General features: G+C 42.6%; 1 protein-coding gene across 3 annotated transcripts in view; it reads left to right on the forward strand.

Moving 5' to 3' along the window:
• Positions 1 to 23,620, forward strand: part of LOC126175634 (endothelial PAS domain-containing protein 1) — a 702,263-nt gene that overhangs the window by 520,370 nt on the left and 158,273 nt on the right. For all 3 annotated transcript variants that reach the window (XM_049922540.1, XM_049922525.1, XM_049922533.1), the window contains exon 7: positions 12,696 to 12,843. In XM_049922540.1, coding sequence (XP_049778497.1) covers positions 12,696 to 12,843 — 148 coding nt within the window. The remainder of the gene's footprint in view (positions 1 to 12,695; positions 12,844 to 23,620) is intronic.

Here is a 23,620-nt window from a genome sequence, read left to right on the forward strand (position 1 = left end):
AAAATCTTACTGTTGCGGGGTGCTTACCTAACAAATGAGTGACTGGTGACTGTCGAATTCTTCACTTCCCTGAAAAATCAAAGGATATTACAAGCCGAATCCAGCTATTTTTAACGAGCGAAGAAACCTTTTCACATAGAGCTGCATAGAATAACATCCGAAGAAAGATCTAATAGAGCCGTTTGTTTGAAGTATGCTGCTGTACGGGAATGAAACGTGGACCCGCTGAGAAGCAGGAAACCACACAAAATAATTGAATTCGAGATGTGGTGCTTCCATAGAATGCGAAGTACCGCTCTCATAAGGAAGGCTGAAAACAGAAAAAACATGGCGAGCTACTGCTAACCAATCTGGTGATTGAAGGCCCAAGAAGAAGACGTCTACACTCCGCAAGACACCTTTCGGTGTGTGGCGGTGCGTACTTCTAATAAACAATCAGACGAGCGCTACCTACATCAAACTTAGGAAGCGCGTTGCATTAGTCAAACGCTGATATAATCGAAGATAATATTCTTAGAAGAATAGCGGAGGACGAAACGCGTATATATATATATATATATATATATATATATATATATATATATATATATATATATATATATATATATGGGTGGGGGGAATCTGGTTACTTATCTTACACATTGTTTATTACAAGGGAGCGACTTCTTGGAATATATGACGCTTAAAATCATGAGGATTTATGTTTTGTTGGCCTTATTTAATTTAAACGATGATTGACTGTTTACTGACAGTAAATGCATACAGTATGATTACAAGTTCACTGTGCATTGCAGTTGTTGCTAATAATGAGAGTTTAAGATGTGGAGGCGACAACACCAGTACACACAAACAGACCTTATCATTTTAAGCTAGTGAAAACGCTTCATTGCAGCAAGTCAATAATATATTTGCAAAATGATTGCACGAAATCAGCCTGCTTATTTAGATCTCTGCAGAGACTAGTGTAAGCTACACATGCAGAAATACTTGGTGGTTAAGTAGCCTCCAGAATTTACCTGCTCTGTAAGTAAAAGGAATGGAATGTGGCTAGATTTTATCCTTCCATTTACATCGAGATGATTAGAGAAACTGTTAGTCATGGATGAGATGAAGATAGATGGCGATGCGAAGAAAAAAACCATGCGCGTATTGGCCTTGAATGATGTAGAAAGTCCATGTAAAGATAAAACAGAAATGACCAGACGTTCAGTTGAACCCATTTCCACTTGAATGCGAGCCCAGCCATATACCAGTAGTATAGCCACTGGTGTGTTGAGGAGGATGCTCCGAATACTGTTCGACTTCATGTCATTATTTCAAGGTGCCACTCCCCGTGTAGTGAAGACTTGCGAAACGTCGGAAACATCACCGTGGCGGCTTCCCGGAATTGCTGTAAGGTTTCCTTTGTAATCGCTGCGGTTGACTAAACATGTCGCGTTTCGTGCGGTTGCGCACATAGCTGCGGCTTTCTGGTTCGAGCATCGCGCTTAGTACTTTGATACGCTTGTTATACTTAACAGTTATAGTAATGACAGAAGGCGGTGTAGCTTAAGGGCTAAATATGTCTCGTAGACATAAGTGTCCTATGCAATTTACAGTGGTCGAACTACTGTGTTTTTCTCCTGTCTTATCGGTCACTCCCGGTACATTACTTCAGTCCACTTAATGCTTGGCTCGGAGAACAGCGGATGGGGGAAGCCTAACGCCTTGGGAATCCCTTTACGGTTAACGACCGGTGACCTGAAACAAAGCAGCATGGATGTCATGTTTAGGTGGTTTTCCATCCTCTTGAAGGCGTGTTGGGCTTTTTCACTATTTGCACCTGAATATCAAACGCCTGGAAAAATGTACACACAAAGAATGTGCAAGACATACGGTGACGCATCACGTGTTCTTTCACTGTCGTTATAGGTTAATTAAGGCATACTTCGTGCTAGCGTATGCTCATAGTTACGTGCTGTGGTAACTCTGTCAAGATGAACTCAAATGGGGAAGACAGTTGGCGAAACAGCATTTGACAATGCGTAAATACCACGGAGGATAGGTAAAGTGTTGAAAGCGTGGAAGTAAAACACTTCCTAACAGCTCCCATGTGCCAGATGTGCTTAGATGACTTATTTCTTTGTACGATTTAGACGCGTTGCTGCGATGGCTTTCGGTTTGCTGCCGGCAGAATAATTATTCTTCAGTATTCACTCGCGATAATCATTAACTGACATTTTGCGAAATCATAAGGAACTAGAACCGTTATTCTACGCATCTTTTTCGACAGCAAGGCGGAAACTGCAGGAAAAACTATATTCTTAAGAGTAACCATTGTAGAACGAGATCGTTAAAGAATTGTACAGTCCGTAATTTCTCTTCGTCTGCTATACGTGAGTGTAATCGGAAAGGGGTGTAATGGGAAGGAGGCTTTTTAATAATCCTGCGTAGTATTCTCTGTTACGGTCTGCACTCATGTTTGTGGATCATGCAGGGCCTACCCCAACTACCAAACGATTGCTGTTCGCATCGGATATCTATTTCGTCGCATGTGAAGCATAGACATTATGTTGAGGTTCCCAGAGGATGGAGCGACAAGTACAAATTTCACAATTTGTTAAGAATTAGCGGCTATTAAAGCTGATGTCGAGTGTCTTGAAATCGAAAAGAATGATCTACTAATAGTAGCGAAATGCATACAGCCTTTCAGAAAATCGGTGCTTGGTTTAGGAACTTGCAATTGATATCTCCGAATAAACTACTGCGCGTAAATAGGTCGGAAGGGGCCGTTATTGTTAATTATACAATTTGCATATAAAGTACTGAAATCAGGTGGAACACAAAAAATATCCAGGTGCACCCGTCGGAGTCGTTTGAAGTGAAATGACAACATAAAGATAATTCTATGAAAATCAGATGCCAGGCAGATACATCGGAAGAACCTAACGCAAATGTAACTCATCCGCGAATGAGGTAGCTTACAAAACACCAGTTCGACCGATATCGAGTATTGTGCGTCAGCCTGGGACGTTAGCAGGTACGATTAATGGAGAAGATACAAAGAAGAGCAGCGCGTTGATGTAGTTTACGCGATATCGTCACGGAAATGCTACACGAACTTCAGTGGCAGGCGTTTTAACAGAAGCATTGTGCCTGACGAAGTTTATTGTTAAAATTTAGAAAGCGTTTGCTCAAAGAAGAGTAGAGCAAAAAATACTTCCTTCCACGTGTATCTCTAAAATATCATAATGGTTAAATGTTAGAAATTCAAGCTCATAGTAGAGGAACGACAGTGGTTCTTCCAGATTAGCATTCGTGAATGAAACAGGAAATAAGAGCTCGCTGAAGAGCACTCCCCTTCACACCATAAGAGGACTTGCGAAGTACTGATGTCGGAGGGCATTGTTTGTCATGCAGTTGACAAGTGAATACCAACCTTTCACTGGCAGCGAAAGGAGGATTTTAATTACAGAAAGAAAAGAATATGCGCAGACAGAACTGCACCTAAGCATTTTTGACGTAGCAGCAGAGTTAATTCAGCTGTTACTAATTTACTATTAACGGTTTCCTGTGTAGTCTAGCCCGTAAGCGTGACCTAAGAAAGACACACGTTCGGATTACAATAACTCTCTGAAATACTACAGAAATATGCTTCAGTAGTAATGAATTAAAGCTGTTGAAGGCCTTAAGCACAATATTACCCCCCCTCACTAAAGAAAAGCAACATTAGAGACCTAATAGGAAGCACAAAAATTGCATCCACAGCAGCTAAACTAAAACACGACGAACAAAATGTTATGCCCATAAGGCAAACATTATTATGAAAAATATTCACCAGAACAAAAGATACAATGAGATGAATAATGACCATAGGACATTATGCGACATAAACAACAACTTTCAACCGAGGACGCCCTCGTTGTCAGAGCTGAAAAGGGCAGCACAGCTGTTGTCATATATGAATCAGATTAACAAAACTTGTGAATTCTTCAGAAAGAATAACATAAAAGAAATAGCATATGACCCTACTCCCAAATTCCGAGATAAAATTAGAAGGTTGCTTAAAAACATCTTGTTGACACCAACAGAAGCAAAGCACTGTGTAGTGATAAACCCATCACCACCAAAATTGAGATCACAGCCTAAGATCCATAAATCAGAATGTCCAATACGTCCCCTGTGAACTCCATAAATAGTCCAAGCTATAAAATCACCAGAAAACTTAATGATATTATCCGAAAGGCATATGTATTCGAAAATAACTTCTCCATCAAAAACAGTCATGAGCTCATCAATAGCATAAAAGATATCCCCACCCCAGTCACGACTAGATTTTCATCTCTCAACATAGTCAACCTATGTACAAACATACCTGTCAAAAAAACAATAAGTATAATAAGAAATAACTTACTCAAACCTGGGACAGTGGGTAGAGCTGAAATCTATGAACTAGAGATTCTGGAGCTTGTATTACCAGTCAACTACTTCCTGTTCAACAACAAAATAGTTCAAATGGCTCTGGGCACTATGGGACGTAACATTTGAGGTCATCAGTCCCCTAGAGCTTAGAACTACTTAAACCTAACCAACCTAAGGACATCACACACATCCATGCCCGAGAAAGGATTCGAACCTGCGACTGTAGTGGTAGTAGTCTTGCAGGCTTGCTAGCAGACGTATGTATTAATAACCTTGAAAACAACGTTTTTAGATCCCAAGCCCAGCAAAAAGATAAGCTGCTTTACTACAAACGCTATGCTGGTGACACACTCAATCTGTTCAATGGAAAAACAGAAGAAATAGAAAATCTAGCCAAAGAACTTAATAAATTACACACAAAAATTCAATTCACAGTAGAACATGAAACACCAGAAGGCATTAACTGTCTTGATTTAACAATCTCAAATAAAAATCGAAAGCATAAATTTCAAATTTTCAGAAAGCCAACAACCACCAGTAGTACCATACACAAGTCCTCTTGCCATCCAGACCAAAATAAAAATGCATTCTTCAGAACAATGGTTAATCGCGTGCTTAAAATCCCAATGGACACAACTGAAAGAGAAAAAGAAACAGAAATTATTGAATCAGTTGCCTCCAGCAATGGGTACAAGTCTGCAGTAATAGGTAAACTAATCCATACAACAAAATTAAATCAACCAAACTGCTGAACAACCACCCACAAACAAGAAGACCACATTTATAAGCCTGCCTTTCCTAGGGAAGATTTCTCACCAAATTGCCAACCTCTTCAAGACAAATAACATAAAAATAAGCTGCTTCACCAACAACAAAATACAAAATAGAATCATACATAGCGCCAAAACTACTTTACAACAGTATCAAAAGTCAGGTGTATACAAGCTAACATGCAACTAATGTTCAACCTTCTACATTGGACAAACTGGTAGAAGCTTCACAACGAGATTTAAAGAACACATAGATGCACTCCGTCTTAACAACCTGAATAAATCCAGCTTTGCCTCATATTTTGCCCAACACAGTCATTCTGCAAGCAACATAGAACAAAATCTCCAAATACTCCGTTTTGCCAACAGAGGCACGATACTTGACCTTCTTGAAGAAATTGAAATATTTATTTCCACAAATACAGCATCTGACTATTTAATGACCAAACTGAACTGAGAAACTAATTTTTCCTCCAGAACTTTGAAGAGTTACTAATTCAAAACAAGTAACCACTCAACCAGCCCTATACCACGTCCCCATCTCCCCCCCCCCCCCAAAAAAAAAAAAAAATCCCTCCCCTTACATCCTAACTACACTGGTTCAATGTAAATGTGCTATCACAAAATAAACCCTGTACTATATTTCTAAATCGTAAAGCCCTCCACTGTTAAAATATATCAGCATTTTTATTCATATTACTTCTAGCTGGAACAAACAGAATCTGCCTTTACCAATACGCCAGATCACGTTAATGTAAGAACAAAAATAAATCATCAATTCACTTGAACTTTTGTTATTTTATTTTTAAATATAAAGAACACAATCATACAAACAGCTTTAGTCCATTACAAACACTATAACTTTTATACATATTACCTGAGCTAAAATAAACAGAATTTACTCTTACTAATATTCCAGATCATATTAACGTCAGGACTGAAATAAGCCAACAGTTCATTTGAAGGTTTGTTATTATTTGCCGGCCGGAGTGGCCGAGCAGGTCTAGGCGCTACAGTCTGGAGCCGAGCGACCGCTACGGTCGCAGGTTCGAATCCTGCCTCGGGCATGGATGTGTGTGATGTCCTTAGGTTAGTTAGGTTTAATTAGTTCTAAGTTCTAGGCGACTGATGACCTAAGAAGTTAAGTCGCATAGTGCTCAGAGCCATTTGAACCATTTTTTTGGTATTATTTAAAATTTAAACTTAAATATAAAGGTCATGGTCATAGTCATACAAACGACTGTGTCTTATTACAAATACGATAACTCTGTATTAATGTGATCTTGCGGTAGTGTTCTCGCTTCCCGCGCACGGGGTCCCGGGTTCGATTCCCGGCGAGGTCAGGGATTTTCTCTGCCTAGAGATGACTGGGTGTTGTGTCTCTTTCATCATCATTTCACATCATTGACTCGCAAGTCGCCGCAGTGGCGTCAGCTAAAAAGGACTTGCGCTACGGCTGCTGAACACCCCGCATGGGGTCTCTCGGCCAACAATGCCGAACGCTCATATTATGTTAATGCCAGTCTTGTTTAAAATATATGCTATAAACTATTATACGTTAATAAACGAATAGAAAGAAGACATCACATCACTTAAAATTTGTTCTTGTAGCAATTCATTTATGTATTTATTTTATTTTGCTCTCATGTTATCGCCAGTCTGATTAAAATATTTGCCCTTATATCGACTTTAATACGCGTAAAAAAACTAAATTTACGTCCATATCGACAAATAAACAATAGTCATTGCGATACATTAAAACGTGTTCCATCTTCTTGTCACAGAGCCAGCATTATGCTTAAAATAATGATGTAATCTCCAGAAACCATCTGCAGATGAATCTGAAAAGGTTCGAAAATCGGTTCATGGAATAAAGCATAATTATTCAAAAAAGTGACTGGTTGCAGTCACTGGCTCTAAAATATCCGTAATGGAGAAGCTCAGCCTTTCTCAACTATTTCGTAAGTAGTACATCAGGAAGACCAGATCGAAGAACTATCTAGATAATAAAGCTCTTCAATCACGTTTCACATACTAGCAGCAGCGCTAAAGAAATGTAGCACCATAGATAGGCTTAGAGGCCTGTAGATAAAGCAAATCTGTCAGCCTGTAGAAAACGTGAAATTAAACATTATTGCATAATTTGCATATCAATTACGTAGCTTAAAGTTCGATGAAATCTGCAGCCATTCTTAAAAGTATGCAATTTTCTTTGTTCTTAGCAGAAACTGTGAAAAAAATACCTGCACACACTGTGAGCTGTACCCATCAGAAAATGCAAACTGGTTGTGACAATGAAATGAGGCGGCCGGCAAATAAAGGGGGGGGGGGGGGGGTAGGCAGTAAGATGGAGAACAGGTCGATATTTGTTTTTGTCCATACGGTTCCTTGAAGTGACCAAGTACGGCGAAGTGTTTTAATGAGATATCTGACAAAAACACTCGTCACCGTTCAGATTTTGGTTTCATTCAGATTTTGCGTTTTGTGAGAAGGAAATTGAGAAGGTGGTTTTGAAAATTTTCTTCCATCTCTCAATGTCAATAGTGAGTTACATCATCTATACAGGATGTTTAAAAATAATGACCCGATTTCAAAACTCCATATTTATTGATAAAAACGTACTACATACATGCGATGGATTGCAAAATACTCATTAAATCTTAAAGTTTTAGCCATGCTGTTAAAAATGCTCTCTGTCCTCCAGAATCAGGACGAACAACATCTAGACGATAGGTAAATTTGTCAAACTTCACGCAATGTATCTGCTTTTACAGAAGTTACGGCGGCCATTATTCTGTTACTCACTTCTTCTATGTCACAGGTAAATGGGAGATGAACACACTTTCACATATGCCCTTAAAAAAAGAAATGGCGTGGGGTCAGGTCTGGCGACCTCGGAGGCCAAGAATTCAGGGCAGGGTCCCGGCGTCCCATCAAGCGGTGAGGCAGTGTGTCATTGAGAAACTGACGTTCGTTGTTGTGCCATTGTAGTGGAGCTCCACCCTGTTGGAAAGTGAAGTCATCGGAGTCTTCCTGAAGTTGTGGAAAAAGCCAATCTTGCAGCATTTGAAGAAAGCTCAACGCTTGATAAGGCGCACGAGACCCCGAGACAGTGCGCTACATTCTTGGCCTCCAAGATCGCCACACATGACCCCAAGCCATTTTTTGTTGTGGGGATGTGTGAAAAACTTTGTTTAACTCCCCTTTACCTCGTGACATAGAAGAAGCAACTTCTGTAAAAACAGATACATTGTGTCAAGTTTATGACGAATTTAGTTTTTAGATGCTGTAGCTCGTGGACCCAGAGAATTTGTAACAGCATAGCTAAAACTTTAAGACTTTGTATTTTGCAAATCATCGCAAGTTTGTAGTAGTTTATTATCAATAAAAATGGAGTTTTGAAATCAGACCATTATTTTTGAAACATCCTGTATTTTGGAACAGTAATAAGACCTAATTGAGCAGGAGTTGTTACTATTTAATGTTATATGACAACAGCCAAACACTTACAGATGTCAGTCAGAATCTTTATGTAACGATACGTTAATAAAAAGTAATTCATACTAAAGAATCATCTTAAATGTAAACTTATTAGCGTGCATGGTGCCTTTTCTCATTTTATTAATCATCGAAATGCTTTCCTGAGAAAGAATTGTATCTTATGACTTCTATTGTGATGTTTCGACAAGACAACCATTACGTAACGTAAGTGAATTACTTGTGGTGGACATATTAACATTTTGTTTTAAAACTTTCGTCAGAAACATTGTATTATGCGTACTGTTCACTTCTAGTCCGTCGGTGCTGGCAAGTGCTGAGATCCTTCGCCACAAGCGTTTCACTGCCTCCGCTTCACATGAAAATATTCCCTACTTAACTGAGTACGCGATTAGACTTCGGGTGTACAGCAAAATGTAGCTTTTTTGTACACATTTTTTTTCTATCTTTCACAGTGTCACTCAAGAGCAATCGTTTTTGTGGGGCTGTAGCTGTTTAATATTAGCAGACAACAAGGAAACACGTACAGGCGCAGATATTAACACTTTCAGACAACTAGTACCACAGATCCTAAAAGAGTGAATTAACGTTAAAAAGGCTATTGTGTCTTTAAGCAGTCTACTCCATGCCTTGGATGCTGTAAGGTGCACCATGTTATACATGCATTATATATTGTTGTCTTGGGTCCGAGAGAATCTGGGGGGCGGATTGCTGGATTTGCTGCAGTATAAACTGTAACTGCCTTTAATTATACTGCCACTAAGTCGAATTTTTATTGCTGTTCTGATAAAGAGTCTCAAAGATTTTGATGTTATCTAGTCTACATAACCGTTTGCAACACGATTTTCAACTAAAGCAGTTTTGCTGTACTCTAAAATACGGGTATTGTGTCTACGTTTGACGCGTCGCTCCTGTCCACAGTTTAAAGTTATGTGACGTAGGACCTGCCACATAACGGAACGTTTGTAAATGTATGCCTAATGTAAATCCAGGTCGCCGGTCCTCCGCAATTTGCTCCCACGGCGCTTTTTATGCCCGAAACATCCACTACTTGGGGCACCACAGCCTCCGTAAGAGAATGTCACGCGTTCAATTCTTCAAACCCACCTTTAACATATGAGAGATTTGAAAGCAGACAGTTCTTAGGTGAGGCCTAACTTGAACGAGAAATAGTATAAAAACGAATTGTGTACCATTACTTTCAAAATTAGGTACGGTAATAAGTATGCATTTGCTACAACCTCTTGATGCTACTCTTTGACTGTAATTTCGTTGTCGCAGTGGTCTAATAATCTTCGTTGATGACATGTCAGTAATTGTTTGCCACTGAAAAAAACAAGAAGATTAGTTAGTGACTGAAAGGTTTAGACGCCCACACTGATTCTGTACAAACGTTGAATATTCTAATGCTACTTTCCGGAACAACGACAACGCGCAGACTAACACCAATCGAGAAGATGGGCTACGTTTAGGAATGCCTTTCAGAAATTATTGCATTGAATTGCGTTAGCTTACGGTGCACAACTTCCGGGTTTTGTACAGTATTTAATTTGTTACTATTAACTAGTCTCCCTGAATTAATACACCCTATTGCTGGCTGCGAATATGCTATCTTCTGTACTGCAGCGATGGTTTTCTACTAGCAATAAGCCTGTAAGATGCTCAATCTAAATTTATGTAAAATATCTAATTGGCTCGGAGTTATCCTGTTGGAATCTAGATGTTGAAAGATATTTTAATCGCCATTATTTTACTGATATTAATTTTTAACGCCTCATAGAGTTAGGGCACGTGACACGATTGATAGCACTGCCTCCGTTGGATGGAAACTGTAGGCTCTGTGGAGCGTTTACGTGACTTTCGGAGCAGTGGGCTGCATGCTGGTACCGTGTTTTGCCGTCTTTCGGGAATATTTAATCTGCCTGCATTACACGTGTGCTTTAGCACATGACTTCATTAAAATGGAGATGAACTATTCACGATATCCAATATGCGTAAAATACGCCCCATAAGAAAAATTATAATTTCTCAGGATATTAGTTTCACATTATTCGACGTTGTCAAATTTTTTGATAAGCGACCTGTTGTCTTAAAGCTATGGATTCAGAAAAACCGTTATTAAGCAGGTCGCAAATATAATTTAATTCGATTACTAGTTTCGGCTTATCTACAAGCCATCTTCAGATCTGTAGTATAGAAAATTACAATGGAAGTTCCATCATACAATATATACTATAACAGAATACATTTATTACTGTACAACTACCAATCGGCGGGACACTTGTCATAATTTGTGTGAACAGGACCTTTTGTTGAATAGTCCAATGGAACAATGATGTGAATTATCCTAAGAACATATTTAAATCGTGACAGTAATATTATAGTGCTAAGATACATTACTAGGAAATACGAGTTGAGACTACAACTTTTACGCAGAATAAAAGTCGTCATATTTAATGCTTACTGACAATCAGTTTACATATGGGAACACTATAGTCTTCGTTTTGTGTAATTAATCACTGATGTTGTCATTATCTGAATTGTTCGTTAGTTCTGCTAGGAGAAAAATTAGTTATTAGCGCCATCTGGTAGAACCTGACTTCCCGTAAGCCTTGACTAACACCATGAGTTAGTCTTCGGCCTGCCGCATTACGTGCACTTCCTTGTTTACCGAGGCTTGTGGCATGAGCAACACATGATGTTCATGTTCACATATGGAAGTTACATAGTACTGGTTTCTAATGTGGAACAGACATCTAGTTCTGCCGAGTCCGTAACAGTTACTGCTTCTAAGGCTACTGTAGAACATAATGTAGCAAATAGGATGGCCGTGTCCACATACGTGAACTATGTGATCATGTCACTGTCCAAGACACGTGACGAATTTTAGTCTCAGCTTCTATATTTCTCTGCACTATAATGTTATTGTCACGATTTAAATATGTTTTTAGGATAATTTACATAATTGTTCCATAGCTTTGTACAACAAACGAACCTCTTCGCACAAGTTGTCACGTGACCCGCCGTTTGGCAGTTGTAAACAAATCAGTGTAATTTGTTATGTATCGTGTGATGGAACTTGTATATAAACGATTCAAAACTATATACCTCTTAGATTCAATTTTTTATATTATAGATCTGAAGATATCTTGTACTTAACTTGCAATTAGTAATAAAATAAAAAAAATGAGTTCCTGACTATTAAAGATTTTTATGACTTCACAAAGATTTCTTATTAGTTTCTTCGCTCAATAACGACGACACTGTCACCTTCCAACCTAACATACGTCAGACTACGCTACAGACCAGTGTCACTACAGGCTGGAACCAAAAAAAATTATAGAAACGTTCTCTAGTGTCATTACGCTGCATACGTATGACGTTATTCGCCGTAACGTTACCCCCACGGATCAAATCAGACGTCTTGTATAGACAGATTCAATCGATACACTCTTCTGTCGACAAGACGACACTATAGGAAACTACTATTCTTAGAATCTGGACGCACAAGATGTCGAAGTGGCATCAGTTAGAGAAATGCTCGCATCTGTCCGCGGGCCACAGAAATCGGCATCGTTCAGTACATCCATTTACAACCCCGAAGTCTAATCGACTCACAGTACGACGTTTCGACAGAGTTACGTGTATCCGTACACATTTTAGGTTCCTGCCGGTTTGCCGTAACATTTCTATGATACATCTCACCATTCAGGATCCCGTGCTGGAGCGCACCGTTGGCCGGCAGGAACAACGGAGACAGGTAGCCTAAGCATATAACGTGGCGCACTTGGACACAGCACTTCACAGGTCACTGTCGGAACTAGAACTGGCGGCGGTATCGCTGCAGCCGCACGGCGGCCGGCGTGTCAACACGCTGATTCACAGGCGGGGCTGGTTTGCCGCGCTGTCATCTGCCCGCTGCCACCTGCCCCGTGGAGCGCACGCCGCGCGACTGCGGCCGCGCCGCGCCTCGCCGGCCTATGTAAGACGACGCCCTACCCTCTTCTCTTCCCTTCCCTGTTGCAGTGTTCTCCAAGGGCCAATGCGAGACGGGCCAGTACCGCTTCCTGGCCAAGAACGGCGGCTACGTGTGGGTCCTCACGCAGGCGACGCTCATCTACGGCAGCAAGAGCCAGAAGCCGCTCAGCGTGGTGTGCCTCAACTTCGTCATCAGGTACGTGACCGCGCGCACGCACGCACGCCGCAGCCGGCGAGCGCCGACCCTGACACGGATCGGCAGCGCCGCGCCGCTGCTCTGCCGCACGTTCACCTCGCGCCGGCCGGCGGGACTCATCCCGCACCTGGCCTCACAGATCAAAGCGGCCCTGGCTCACCTGGCACTCGCCGAGGCCCCGCTCTACTCGCGACGCCGGCTACAAAAGGACGCGGCTCTGTTTCACATCCAATCCCGACCTCGCCAACAGCTTAACCATTTGAGCAACGCAGCTGCGAGACCATAAGCTTGCCCACCAACTCTATCTAGGACCACGACGTCGAACAAAAAATATCGATACTTTACTCATTAGTACCGTACTCATAATACTCTCGAAAGAAATGTTTCGATATCTTGCTGCACCAGTGCTCATCTTTGATTTAAAAAAATTAAAACAGATGCGCTCTATCGGGCCGAAGAGGGCAACGAATTCAGAACAGGGCTTTGCGACTCTCTCTTCAGCTTCCTCGGAACTGTATGAAATGTATTTGCAGTTGCGAATATGGACACCATCAGCTATATAATGGAATTACACTACTGGCCATTAAAATTGCTACACCAAGAAGAAATGCAGATGATAAACGGGTATTCATTGGACAAATATATTATACTAGAACTGACACGTGATTACATTTTCACGCAATTTGGGTGCATAGATAATGAGAAATCAGTACCCAGAACAACCACCTCTGGCCGTAATAACGGCCTTGATACGCCTGGGCATTGAGTCAAACAGAGCTTGGATGGCGTGTACAGGTACAGCTGCCCATGCAGCTTCAACACCATATCACAGTTCATCAAGAGTACTGACGCGTATTGTGACGCGCCAGTTGCTCGGCCACCATTGACCAGACGTTTTCAATTGGTGAGAGATCTGGAGAATGTGCTGGGCAGAAAGGCCCTTACAGGACCTGCAAAATGCGGTCGTGCATTATCCTGCTGAAATGTAGGTTTTTGCAGGGATCGAATGAAAGGTAGAGCCACGGGTCGTAATACATCTGAAATGTAACGTCCACTGTTCAAAGTGCCGTCAATGCGAACGAGAGGTGACCGAGACGTGTAACCAACGGCACCCCATACAATCACGCCGGGTGATACGCCAGTATGGCGATGACGAATACACGCTTCCGATGTGCGTTCACCGCGATGTCGCCAAACACGGATGCGAACATCATGATGCTGTAAACAGAACCTGGATTCATCCGAAAAAATGACGTTTTGTCATTCGTGCACCCAGGTTCGTCGTTGAGTACACCATCGCAGGCGCTCCTGTCTGTGATGCAGCGTCAAGGGTAGCTGCAGCCATGGTCTCCTAAATGATAGTCCATGCTACTGCAAACGTCGTCGAACTGTTCGTGTAGTTGGTTGCTGTCTTGCAAACGTCTCCATCTGTTGACTCAGGGATCGACACGTGGCTGAACGATCCGTTACAGCCATGTGGATAAGATGCCTGTCATCTCGACTGCTAGTGATACGAGGCCGTTGGGATCTAGCACGGCTTTCCGTATTACCCTCCTGAACCCACCGATCCCATATTCTGCCAACAGTCATTGGATCTAGACCAACGCGAGCAGCAATGTCACGATACGATAAACCGCAATCGCGATAGGCTACAATCCGACCTTTATCAAAGTCGGAAACGTGATGGTACGCATTTCTCTTCCTTACACGAGGCATCACAACAATGTTTCACCAGGCAATGCCGGTCAACTACTGTTTGTGTATGAGAAATCGGTTGGAAACTTTCCTCATGTCAGCACGTTGTAGGTGTCGCTACCGGCAACAACCTTGTGTTGAATGCTCTGAAAAGCTAATCATTTGCATATCACAGCATCTTCTTCCTGTCGGTTAAATTTCGCGTCTGTAGAACGTCATCTTCGTGGTGTAGCAATTTTAATGGCCAGTAGTGTATAATGAAAATTCGTGTCGGACCAGCACTCGAACGCATATTTCCCTCTTAGCGCGAGCGGACGCCATACTATTAGGCTATCCGACAACGCTTCGCGCCAGACCCATACTTCCTGCAGTCTTACATCCATTATGTATATTCCCTTACAGGGGAGACAAAAAGAAAAAAAATGGCTCTGAGCACTATGGGACTCAACATCTTAGGTCATAAGTCCCCTAGAACTTAGAGCTACTTAAACCTAACTAACCTAAGGACATCACACACACCCATGCCCGAGGCAGGATTCGAACCTGCGACCGCAGCAGTCCCGCGGTTCCGGACTGCAGCGCCAGAACCGCACGGCCACCGCGGCCGGCACAGGGGAGACATTTCAATTGAAAATCGCCTGTCCGGTGGCGGTGGATAAAAAAGATATTGCAGTGCCTATGGTGTTCAGAAGTACGATGCAATGTCCCTTCGCATAGCCTAATGTTGAGGCGCCCACTCGCGATAAGCGGGAAACTCGGGTTCGAGTCCCAGTCCATTTTCACTGTCGTCATTCCATTGTACAGCCGATGGCTGTCGATATTCGCAACTGGGAATACAGTTCATGTGTTTCGTAATGACTGTAGCCGCCGCAGTACCTGTTTATTCGGACACGCCGAAGGAACATTGCATCGTATTTCTGAACAACACAGGGAATGCAATACGGTAGTCTTCCGGAACGTCTGTCGCAAGAACTGCACCTACTGGCTGACGTACCGCGACTGAAAGAACGGCATCGAGAAACTTCAAGTACTTTCTACAACGTACAGCTAGCTCTGCAGATACCCTGTATCTCAGGAGGAATAGGCAGTCGTCAGGGATAGGACAGGAAACTAATTTGAAGCTAATTATGTCATATGGACATAATGCACTATTCCGAATGGTTTCCGAGATGGAACACATTTAATGTATACTTGTTTGTTGGACAACTGGGTCGCATATCTTTCCTACCCAACCTCTTTGACGTTTTATTTAAGCCAAACCTACCTCGTTTGTTTCCGCCTCTTCCCTCGGGATCTTGATATGCCATTAAACTAACCAGTGAACGAATAGTTTGCGCGTGGCGTGTTACGAGTGAAACTGTTTGAGAGATTGAGAATGTATCAGAGAGAAGCATCGGTTAACTGTTTGTACACACGCCGGCTAAAATATCACACATCTATACAGATGAAGAATATGCAGATGTGGTATGTGTTTACCGCTTCTGCGATGGTAGTACTCCTGCTGCTGTCGGAGAATACCTCAGCGTTTCCCTACAGGTCGAATTCCTGATCGTAGAGTGTTTATCAGAGTTTTTAGCATATAGCTTGCTACAGGTATAGTCTTGTAAGTTCCCACTTTTCTTCCGAACGAGTAGTTCAACAGCCTGTGGATGAACAGCAACACATTATACAGAAAATAAATAAGAATGTAAAATAAATGTGTTTTATCTGGGAAACCGTTCGGAATAGCGCGTGGTTACATACTGAGTTTTTTGCTTCAAATAATCGTTCCGGTCATATCCCTGAATAATCGCCTGCAGGGACACTCTATATACGCACCTGGAGTTTGGAAAACAAAGGCTAGTATCGCCTCACTCTACAGTGACCACAGCACCTTCAGGACTAACATGTTGCAACAGTAAAAAAAAAAAAAAAAAAAAAAAAAAAAAAAAAAAAAAAAAAAAAAAAAAAGTATGGAACAGACGTAAAACAACGCAAGACGATGGAAGTTAAGACACGGGGTTAAAATTTCATGTTAAACTGGAAGTTGAGAGTTTCCAGTACTAAAACTCTCGTCATCGTCTCTCCATCGGTTTCAGTTTCTCAATCACTGTTTTTTAACTGTATCTGTGATAGATACAGTCGATTTTCGTAAGTTTTGAATAGAATAAAACACGAGTTAAATAAGGCAATGTTTTCATAAATGCTGTTTCGTGTTTGAAGTATTTCACGAAGACTTCAAAATTTTGAAGCATGTTTTGCAATTCAGTTCGTTATTATCCAGTTTATCAAAATACTGCTAAGTTTCACTTTTGGTAGGCGCCATTCAGTCTGCTGATTCAGTAATTCTTGCACCTAAACTGTTTTAAACAGCAATACGAAAACAAAGTAATAAGTCAAATAGTGAAAATAATTGGATTCCAAGTGAACCAGTTGTGATCAAAACGTTGCCTGGATTGGCAAATCTTCTTAAATGTTTTCGTACAATCACTCTTCGCTCGCAGTGACATTGCTCGTCCAGTTGAAACTGAGTCACGTGGTCAAAATTTTGAGTACATAATAAGAAATAAAGAAAGAAATAATTACTACGATCATTCCGTACGATACCTCTTACTGAGCACTGATGAGAATAAAAGTATCAGCTTAAAAGTATCGAATGAAAGAGTATTGGCATAGAGTTGGAAGTACTAGCTATCAAAAATCATAGATACTTTTCCGTGTACCTATCCCCAGCTCCAGTTGTAATGAAAGAATTATGACAACTTCTTCACCTCATAATTTCACTTTGTACTTCCAACTTCTCCAGCCACCTGCTGAATATTATCCAATATCCGCCTTCCCCTACAGCTTTTGCCCTCTGTCACTCACTAGTACCCTGGGATTCATTTCCTCACGTCATAGCAAATGTCCCATCAGACTTTCCCTTCTTCTAGCAAATGTTGAAATACCTCATCAGTATCCCACTTCTCAAGCTCCTCGATTCGATTATATCTTTGCCTTATGCTCTTTTTAATCCGAACGCTTCATTTTTGGGTTTCCATTCTTATTGCTCCTTCTCGGTACTATACATATTTTATGTTGCACGTCTTTCTCTATAACTTCACTTACCTCTCTGAGAATTTCGAACATCTTGCACCATTTTACATTGCCAAACACTTTTCCTAGGTCTACAAATGGTATGAAAATGTCTCGATTTTTCTTAAGTCTTCCCTTCATTGTCAAGAGCAACTTCAAAATTGCCCCTCCTTTGCCTGTACCTATCCTCGAGCAAAACATGTAACTGATCCTCAGTTTTTTCCGTTGTTCTGCTCATTGCGCTTGTCAGCAACTTGGGTGCATGAGCTGTTAAGGTGATTGTGCGATAATCCTCTCATTTATTCATTTATCTGCGTTTGTTATGTCCGGTATTGTGTAAATGATATTCTTAAAGTCCGATGGTATGTCTTCAATGACACAAATTCCGCACGTACACACCACAAAAACAAAATTAGAAATGTGAATTCGCATCACACGATTGCCTGGGAGTCCCTCGAGTGGAATTTTCAGCGATGTTTCCTAGTTCTTTCAATCGGACGCCACTTTCAACGAGTGCCGTGCCCCTAATTTGTCCCACCAGTTATCTTTCCGGGGGAGGGTTCCACATCATTGATACGTGAAGGCTAGCGTAAATGCAGACTGACTGCGCCATGTCACGGATTGCGCGGCCCCTCCCGCAGGAGGTTCGAGTCCTCCCTCGGGCATGTGTGTGTGTGTGTTGTTCTTAGCATAAGTAAGTCTAGGGTCTTCAGCAGTTTGGTCCATTAGGAATTCACACACATTTGCACATTTCAAACACAGACTGACGAATTTAGGCGCCTGAGTAGGACTGGTTCAAAAATGGCTCTGAGCACCATGGGACTTAACATCTGAGGTCATCAGTTCCCTATAACTTAGAACTAATTAAACATAACTAACCTAAGGACATCACACACATCCACGCCCGAGGCAGGATTCGACCTGCGACAGTTGCGGTCGCGCGGTTCCAGACTGAAGCGCCTAGAACCGCTCGGCCACACCGGCCGGCAGTAGGACTGGTCCCTGGAGTTTTACCATTAGAGCACTAAGCCCGACATGTAAAATATGTAAGAGTGGTTGAGATGGCGTAGTGATAAGGATACTGGACTCGCATTCGGAAGGAAGGCAGTTCAAACACCTGGTCGAACATCCAGATACAAGTATTCATTCCGCAGTTTCCTCAAATCACTTCAGGTGAATGCCGCAGTGGTTCCTTTGAAAAGAACACGCCCATTTCCTTCTCCAAACTTCTCCGATCCTAGCTTGTGGTGCCGGCAAGAACCCTAATGTCAATGCGACTTTGATAATTAGGATGGACACCCAGTCCATCCCCCGTCAGTCCATAAAGACTGGATTAAGAAGAAAATGGAGAAATATTAGGAAAGTGGTTTTAATACTTCAAGGTGTTTTACACATTGTCCTCGGGCTTGAGTATAACGGACAGAATGTTCATACAACCACGTGAAACTGTCAGAAAAAGTACTTCTTTGGGATGTTGTTCATTTCGCGCGTCTCATTGTCTTGAATTACGGGTATGTCGTGAAAGCGTTGACCCTTAAAGAGAATTTCTGGAATTTATCGTTTTGTAGTAGGTTCGTATTGCTGACACCAAATCTCTTCATCCTTCGCATTTTTTCGAGAAAAAATTGGCCACGTTTTTTATTTCATTCAAGTGACGGCAGACGTCCACGCGTCTATTTGTTCGGGAGTCGGGGTGTTTGCGACAAACTTTGCACACAGTTTTCTCTTCTTCAAAACAATACGGAGAACGCCTTAAACTCTTGATTTAGAGATGTTACGCCATTGCGATTTGCGAGACAATTACGTTGACACTCTCCGGTCACATGTCCATTACTTAAAACCTGCATGTTTACAGCTGACTGGTCGAATACACTTGTGTTGTTTACAGTTGTTAGCTGAAGCTGCCACCGTAGTAACTGCGTCGACGTCGCCTATACACCAGGAATAAATTCAGTGTCGGAACCTCTTGGGCAGACAGTGTACAGTAGTCAGAGTGCATGTTGCTTATTTCTTTACTGTCGATAATAGGAAACAAAACTGGTTTTGTTTTGTCAGATACAGTCACAAGAAGACGAATATCTCCACTTAATAAAATAAAATAAACCTTACAAAAAATTCCACTGCAGACATTACAGTTTCTTCTGATTGTCATCTTGCATAATACACTCCTTATGAACCAGTTTGCCCTCATCGTAACTGGAGACACTTTTGAACGCGGTTAAGCATATTCTTTACCATATTGTCCAGGAAAACCTGTGGGTTATTGCTCCATTCCTCCATAGCGACCTCTGTGTGGTCTCTTGTGGGAAGGCCGATTGCTATGTGCTCGTTATAGCGTGGCCCACGCATTTTCAATGCAACTGATATTTGGAGAATGTGGAGGCCATTCCATTGTTTGTATGCTGCATTAGGAAGGTGTTCACAAGATGGTGACGATGGGGGCTTGCATTGTCGTCCATCAGCGTGAATCACGCTCCAGTATGTTTACCAAACGGGGTCACAGTGCGTGCAACGATTTCGTCCCGACACTTCACATCAGTCATCTTCTCGTGTTTTGGCACAAGACGTGTCCTGCTGCCATATGTGGTTGCACACTAAAACATTACTGAACCGCCTTCATGAAGATGGCAGCCTACGAGAGAATTGGGTGTAAACGTTGTCTTCGGTGCTTCCACACACGAATATCAATATTGTTAGGGTCTCATCAGAAAAGAGCGTTTTGTCCAACTGCCGTGTAGCCCGCAAAGAATGATTTCGTGCCCATGCGATGCAAGCCCCTCTGTTAGCTCGATGTAGAGGAGGAGCCTCAAGGTCTTCTGACATGTAATCCTTACTCTTGAAGACTATTACATATCATTTATGTTGACACCTGCACTCCTGTAGCTGTTTGGAACTACCGCTGTAGACGTGTCGTATCGTGTTGGTGGTGTCTATTTGCTGTCATATGCCGATATCAGTCCTGCCCACCCGTTCTTTTTTTTCCGCGGCCACTAGTGTGACTGATCCTGTCGCTAGAAACTTGTTCTAGATTCTAGAGACATTACTCTGACTCACAGCGCCGTCACTGCAACGTACACCTGTGTCATTCGCTATCTCAGTGACTATACAGAGCCTCTGATCGTACGTTGTTGTTGTCCAAACCATCCTGAAGTAACAGAACTCTCTTGATGATACACAGCATAATTACTGCAATGGTTACAGGTGACACTGTTCCACAGATTGCACATAATGCCCCCTCATAGTGGAAATATGGACTGTTTCTGCTATAATTACATTAAAAACAAACCTGTGTGCTGACATCATAAGGTTTTTCTGGATCACATTGCTCAGTTTTACAGTTTCAGCAGCGTGCAACTTTTGTTTTGAACACCGTATATCCTGCGCTCTGATGGTGCAGCCTCATTTCTGAGGGCAGTACCCTGCATTGCGCGGCTGCAGTAAAACCCCGAGTGCACCCAAACTGCGACGCAGCCGATGACGAGGGCGAGCGTGCGACACTGGAGCTCTTGGTAACGCGAACCGCGGCAGGGAGGCTGTCGTGGTCTCGGCTATGGCGGCCTGTCTGTCGCAGACGACGACAGCGCCAGCAGAGCGGCGCTGCAGCCGGTTTTCCCAGGGGCACTCAACGTATCTGCGTTACAGCGCCCCGCCGCTAATAGCCACCAAAATGCTCTCTCAAGCCGCAGCCATTTTGTCGCATTTCCCGCACCTTTTGTCCCTCGCATTTGTGACAAGGTTCCACGCCCTTAGTTGCTGCCCGGAGTAGTAGTGCCTTCTGTACGTTTGCAACAGTAGCTTCAGAGCCGTACTGAGGTGATCCTGCGCCCTTGGCGGAATTCTGAAGCTACCTCCAATCGTAAAACAACCTTCCTGCAGTTTTTTCTGTGAAAATTTAGTAGCTTTTTAAAATTTTGTAACTTGTTTAATAAAAATAAAGTATTAGAGACAGACAGCAATTAAATGAGCTATATTGACGAGAAATGTTACACATCTTATGTGTTTGTGTGTGTCCGGGAACTCCACCCAGACACTGGACCGAAGTGGACCAAATTTGGCACACAAACCTCTTGCCCTGACAAGGGAACCTCCCCATCGCACCCCCCTCAGATTTAGTTATAAGTTACATTTAGTTATAAGTTATCATAGTGGATAGGCCTTGAAAAACGGAACACAGATCAAACGAGAAAACAGGAAGAAGTTGTGTGGAACTATGAAAAAAATAAGGAAAATATACAAACTGAGTAGTCCATGCGCAAGATAGGCAACATCAAGGACAGTGTGAGCTAAGGCGCGCTGTGGTCCCGTGGTTAGCGTGAGCAGCTGCGGAACGAGAGGTCCTTGGTTCAAGTCCTCCCTCGAGTGAAAAGTTTACTTTTTTTATCTTCGCAAAGTTATGATCTGTCCGTTCGTTCATTGACGTCTCTATTCACTGTAATAAGTTTAGTGTCTGTGTTTTGCGACCGCACCGCAAAACCGTGCGATTAGTAGACGAAAAGGACGTGCCTCTCCAATGGGAACTGAAAACATTTGATCGCAAGGTCATAGCTCAACCGATTCTTCCACAGGAAAACAAGTCTGATATATTCTATACGACACTGGTGACGTCACGTGCGTCACATGACAGGAATATGTTGTTGACCCACCTAACTTGTACACTTGGCGAATGGGTAAAAAGATTCTTCTACCTTGCCCGATTTAGTTTTTATTGTGGATGTGATAATCCCTCCCAAAAAAGTGATGAAAAAATAATGGACGGACAGATAATAATTGTCTGAAAATAAAAAATTAAACTTTTCACTCGAGGGAAGACTTGGGCAACGACCTCTCGTTCCGCAGCCGCTCACGCTAACCACGGGGCTACGGCGCTCCTTAGCTCGCACTGTCCTTGATGTTGCCTATCTTGCACATGGACTACTCAGTTTGTATATTTTGCTTATTTTTTTCATAGTTCCACACAACTTCTTCCTGTTTTCTCGATTTTCTCCGTTTTGCAGGGCCTATCCCCTGTGCCAACTTATAACTAAATCTAAGGGGTGTGCGATGGGGAGGTTCCCTTGTGAGAAGACCAACATAGGGGGTTTTATAACGCTCTAGCTCTCATATATACGGTTCTAGGCGCTTCAGTCCGGAACCGCGGGACTGCTACGGTCGCAGGTTCGAATCCTGCCTCGGGCGTGGATGTGTATGATGTCCTTAGGTTACTTATGTTTAAGTAGTTCTAAGTTCTAGGGGACTGATGACCTAAGCTGTTAAGTCCCATAGTGCTCAGAGCCATTTGAACCAATCTCATATATACGGAGATATAGATATGTGGCGATTTTAAGTCCGAGCCGTATAGGCTGCCCTGCGCAACAGATATGCTGTGTGGGAATAGTATCGACCTGCTCTACATGCCCCTTAGGGGCAGTTACGTAGGCAACCTGCCATATGCGGATGTATTGCCCCTCACCCCAGCGTACACTCTAACATCCCCATCTTTCCACAGACAACAATGTGTCACTTCCGAAGTGCATCATAGCAAGTATGCTGCATGCATTGCAATTGTACACACAGAGTGCTCCATGTCGTGAGGTCACCAGATGTACGCCAGGCTCTTAGCACAGGCATGTACCACTGTACTCATCCAATGAGGAATACTTTACATTTTCGTCCCCCGTATATCTACGTACAAATGCTACGTTCATTACGGCAAGGACGAAATATTACGTTGTGCGACTTGGTCGAATGGCATTGGCACATTACGACGCTGGACGTTCGGGTGGACTTGTGTAGGGGAAAGTTGAGATGGATAGAAAAGAGGGGCAGGAGGGGATAGACAGAGAGAGAGAGAGAGAGAATGTGGAGGAGGTGGGCAGAGAGAGAGAGGGGGACTAGATGGACAGGTGGAGGGGGGAGGTGGAGATGGACAGAAAATGAGAGGGAAGAGGAGATGCGCTGAGAAGTGGAAGAGGAAGATGGACTGATGGGGGTGCAAGGACGTAATGGACAGAGAAAGGTTAGGAGGAGATGGACCAAGAGTTGTGATCAT

The sequence above is a fragment of the Schistocerca cancellata genome, chromosome 1 (assembly GCF_023864275.1).
Source record: "Schistocerca cancellata isolate TAMUIC-IGC-003103 chromosome 1, iqSchCanc2.1, whole genome shotgun sequence".
Lineage (NCBI taxonomy): Eukaryota > Metazoa > Arthropoda > Insecta > Orthoptera > Acrididae > Schistocerca > Schistocerca cancellata.